Source organism: Nicotiana tomentosiformis, chromosome 2 (assembly GCF_000390325.3).
Source record: "Nicotiana tomentosiformis chromosome 2, ASM39032v3, whole genome shotgun sequence".
Lineage (NCBI taxonomy): Eukaryota > Viridiplantae > Streptophyta > Magnoliopsida > Solanales > Solanaceae > Nicotiana > Nicotiana tomentosiformis.
Window position 1 is genome coordinate 21,268,278 of NC_090813.1, and position 4,852 is coordinate 21,273,129.

The following is a 4,852-nucleotide window of genomic DNA, read 5'->3' on the forward strand; positions in this document are numbered from 1 at the left end:
TCGTTTGTGATATAATTAATTTTTTTGTTTTTTATCCGAATTAGTTTATTTATTTGCTAAAAAAATAGTAATAATATCTATTCTTATTTTATGAATAATTATTGTTATATGTGATTTTATTGTTGTACGTATATTAATATGTGACTTTATTATTGTTTAGTGCCCTTTAGTATTATATTGTGCCCTTAATTGTTATGTTGTGCCCTTAATTATTATGTAGTACCCTTAATTGTTATCTAGTGTTCTTTAGCGTAGTAAAACTGATAATAAATTTTAGCTTATGGTAGTTGATTTTGTTTATGGCCATTTAGAGTAGTGTTACTTTAGTGCGCTTTAAGATTCCGTAGTGTATAATAAAAACTACGTGCTCTCCTTAACAAACTCGGTTAGAGTACTCAATTATGGATTTAATGTATTAGTAGATAATTATCAAATATTAGATATGAATCATAAAATAATCAATTGACGTTACTGAAGAGACGTTGCCGGGAAATTTGGGTAAAATATGACAGTTAACAAACAAATCGTTACAAATGAATTTAATTCAATACTATTATTTAATATTAAGTTTGTAGTATTTTTTATATGAATAATTATTGAATATATCTTGATTACTTATGAAATTTTAATATTTAATTATGTTATAATTCAAAAAAAACTTTAAAAAGAGTATAGTTCAAATAAAACCCTGTATCTAACATGAATAATTGCTAAAATATCTTTTTAGTTATTAAAATTAATTATTTAATTCTCTGTTAACACAAAAATATCTAAAAACAAGATGATAATTCAAACAAAAACCCTCTTGAATTTGAAATAACATATAAAATAACAATATAGAAAATTTGTCAAACTAAGTATTTTTATATGAATACTGATTAATTATATCATGTATAGTTATAAAAATTAATTATTTAATTCTATTATACTCAAAAATAACTGAAAGAGATGATAGTTCAAACAAAACCCTGCCGAATTTTAGTAAAACAAATATAAGAAACTAATATATAAAATTGTTACGACCCAAAATCACACCTATCGTGATGACGCCTATCTCAATACTAGGTACGCCGACAACCTCAATAAACCACAATTTCCTTTAAGTTTGAAAACATAATATTTAAATTCAACACAAAAATCTCACAAATACCGACATAAACACTCCCAAAATCCGGCGTCACTGAGTACATGAGCATCTAAATGATAACAAAGTCTGACTGCTAAAAACACTGTTTGAAAATATAGAACCGTACAAAAACTGAAAGGAAAGAAAGTCAAGGTCTGCGGACGTCAAGCAGCTACCTCGATAGTCTCCAACAGATAAAGCTCTGAAAAACTAGCAACCGTCATGTCCAGAGGTACCTGGATCTGCACACGAGGTACAGGGTGTAGTATGAGTACAACCAACTCAGCAAGTAACAATACTAAATAAAGAGCTAAAGATAGTGATGAGTTTCACAGCTAAGTCCTATCACAGTAATTTACAACATTAGAAGGTAGGTATACTTTCAAGTTCAACATTTAAAACTCAAACAGTAATTTTATATCAAATTCAATTGAAGCAGAAGATAATGTCATTCAGAAATTTCCAAAACAGTGATATATGATAGCTGAAGTACAATAATAATGAAATCAATCTATCCTCTCAGAGCAATAGTCACTAAGTACTCCCATTCACTCCAACCTCACAATCACTCTTTCCTCACAGTCACTTATTCCTCTCAATCACTCAGTACTCAGCACTCGGCACTCGCACTCAGTAAGTACCTACGCTCACTGGGGGTGTGTACAGACTCCGGAGGGGCTCCTTCAGCCCAAGCGCTATAACAAGCTAATCATGGCATATAACAATGAAACATGCTGCGGCGTGCAGCCTGGTCCCATAAATATCCTCACAATCAGGCCCTCGGCCTCACTCAGTCATCAACCTCTCCAGTCTCTCAAGCTCTCATAAATCATGATAAGCAGCCCAAACACCAATTATATGATGCATCAATAATGAACACTAGAGACTGAGATGAAATATGCAAGTAAAACTGTGACTGAGTGCAAAACAACAATTTAGCATATAATTCAACAAGTACACGACCTCTGTGGGTCCCTACAGTGTAAACACATGTTTTAAACATGATTTATAGATTGATTTATCTAATACGTGGAAAATGTACGAATATCAACAGATTATTCAACCACACAGTTCCATGGAATCTATCAAGTCACAATTCCTACGGTGCACGCCCACACGCCCGTCACCTAGCATGTGCGTCACTCAAAACCAAACGCATATCACATAATCCGGGGTTTCATACCCTCACGACCAAATTTAGAACTGTTACTTACCTCAAATCGTGTAATTCTTTATTCTGCTATGCTTTTGCCTCGCGAATCGGTCTCCAAACGGCTCGAATATAGCAACAAATAATTCGATTAAGTTAATACAAATTATAGGAATTAATTCCATATATAAAACAATTACCAAACAAAATCCAAAATTGTACCCAAACATCGCCCATGGTGCCCAGGTCTCGGAATCTGACAAAAGTTACAAAATATAAACGTCCATTAAACCACGAGTCCAACTATACAAATTTTACCAAATTCCGACATCAACTCGACCCTCAAATATTCAAATTATCCCAAGCGGATTTTCTAAATTTTTCAACTTAATTCACCAATTAAATGTTAAAAACAACCATGGATTCGAGTAATTTGACCAATATTGAGTTAAGAACACTTACCCCATTATTTTCCTTAAAAATCTCTCGAAAATCACCTCTTCCCGAGCTCCAATTCATCAAAAATGAAAAATAGGACGAAGTCCCATTTTCAGAACTTAACTTTCTGTCCAGACCTTTCTTATTCGCGAACGCGACAGGTCCATCGCGTTCGCGAAGCACAAAATTGTGTTGTCCAAAAATTTCCCTTCGCGAACGCGATGCTTTACCAGGCAGACCTTCGCGAACGCAGCCTACACTTCGTGAACGCAAAGGCAAAAATCCTCACCAGCCAGTTTCTCCTTCGCGAACGCGTAGCCTCACCTCCTTGCCTTACGCGAACGCGAGACCCAAGTCACAAACGCGATGAACAACCTCGCCTTTCTCCAGTTCCTCTTCGCGAACACGAGAACCCTCTCGCGAATGCGAAGAAGGAAACCAGGTGCAGATATCAGAAAAATTCCAGCAACATTCCAAGTCCAAACATTTATCCGTTAACCATCCGAAACTCACACGAGGCTCCCGGGACCTCGACCAAATATACCAGCATGTCCTATAACATCATACGAACTTAGTTGAAGCCTCAAATCACACCAAACAACGCTAAAAATATGAATCATACCCCAATTCAAGCTTAATGAAACTAAGAATTTTTAACTTCTACATTCGATGCCGAAACCTATCAAATCAAGTCCGATTGACCTCAAATTTTGCACACAAGTCATAAATGACATAACATACCTATTCCAAATTTCCAGAATCGGATTCCGACCCCGATATCAAAAAGTCAACTCCCCGGTCAAACTTCCAAACTTAAATTTCTATTTTAGCCATTTCAAGCCTAATGTAACTACGGACTTCCAAATAATTTTCCGGACATACTCCTAAGTCCAAAATCACCATACAGAGCTATTGGAACCATCAAAACTCTATTATGGGGTCGTTTACACATAAGTCAACATCCGATCAACCTTTCAACTTAAACTTTAAACCTTGGAAATAAGTGTTCCAATTCACTCCAAAACCTCACCGGACCCGAACTAATCACCCCGTCAAGTCACATAACAACTGTAAAGCATAAATTGAGCAGTAAATTGGGAAACGGGATTGTAATACTCAAAACGACCTGCCGGGTCATTAAATTGTCCCCCTCTTAAATAAACATTCATCCTCGAACGAGTTTAGAATCATACCTGGAGCCTCAAATAGGTGTGGATATTTGCTCCGCATTTCTCTCTCAATCTCCCAGGTAGCTTCTCCGGTTGGCTGGCCTCTCCACTGCACTTTCATTGAAGCTATGTACTTTGATCTCAACTTTCTAACCTGCTGGTTTAAAATGGCCACCGGCTCCACATCATAAGTCAAATTGCCGTCCAACTGCACTGTGCTAAAATCCAAAACATGAGACAGATCTCCAACATACTTCCGGAGCATAGATACATGAAACACTGGATGAATACCCGATAGATTAGGCGGTAATGCCAGTTCATAAGCCACCTCTCCAATCTTCTTAAGCACTTCAAAAGGACCAATATAACGAGAACTCAACTTGTCTTTCTTCCCAAACCTCAACACACCCTTCATGGGTGAAACCTTGAGCAGAACCTTCTCCTCAACTATGTAAGAAACATCACGGACAGTGCAAAGCCGCTCATGTTGGCATAACTCTTCTGTCTAGACTGCACCATGCGAAGCCGCTCCTGAATCAATTTAACCTTCTCCAAAGCATCTTGAACCAAATCAGTACCCAATAGCCTAGCCTCACTGGCTCAAACCAACCCACCGGAGACCGACACCATCTCAAATATAAAGCCTCATACAGAGCCATCTGAATGCTCGATTAGTAGCTGTTATTGTAAGAAAACTCCGCGAGTGGTAGAAACTGATCCCAAGAACCCCCAAAATCAATGACACAAGCACGTAACATATCTTCCAATATCTGAATAGTGCGCTCGGACTGTCCGTATGTCTGAGGGTGAAATGTTGTACTCAACTGAACTCGTGTACCTAATTCTCACTATACTTCTCTCCAAAACTGTGATGTAAACTGCGTGTCCCGATCCGAAATGATGGACATTGGCATACCGTGTAGGCGAACAATCTCGCATATATAAATCTTAGCCAACCTCTCCAAAGAA

The 4,852-nt window shown here is 37.2% G+C and overlaps 1 protein-coding gene across 1 annotated transcript; it reads right to left on the minus strand.

The window, feature by feature from the left end:
- Positions 1 to 3,851: 3,851 nt before the first annotated feature.
- Positions 3,852 to 4,298, minus strand: LOC138904458 (uncharacterized). The gene has a single exon (XM_070192956.1). It carries the CDS (start codon positions 4,296 to 4,298, stop codon positions 3,852 to 3,854), a length of 447 nt encoding a protein of 148 aa, XP_070049057.1.
- Positions 4,299 to 4,852: the final 554 nt, after the last annotated feature.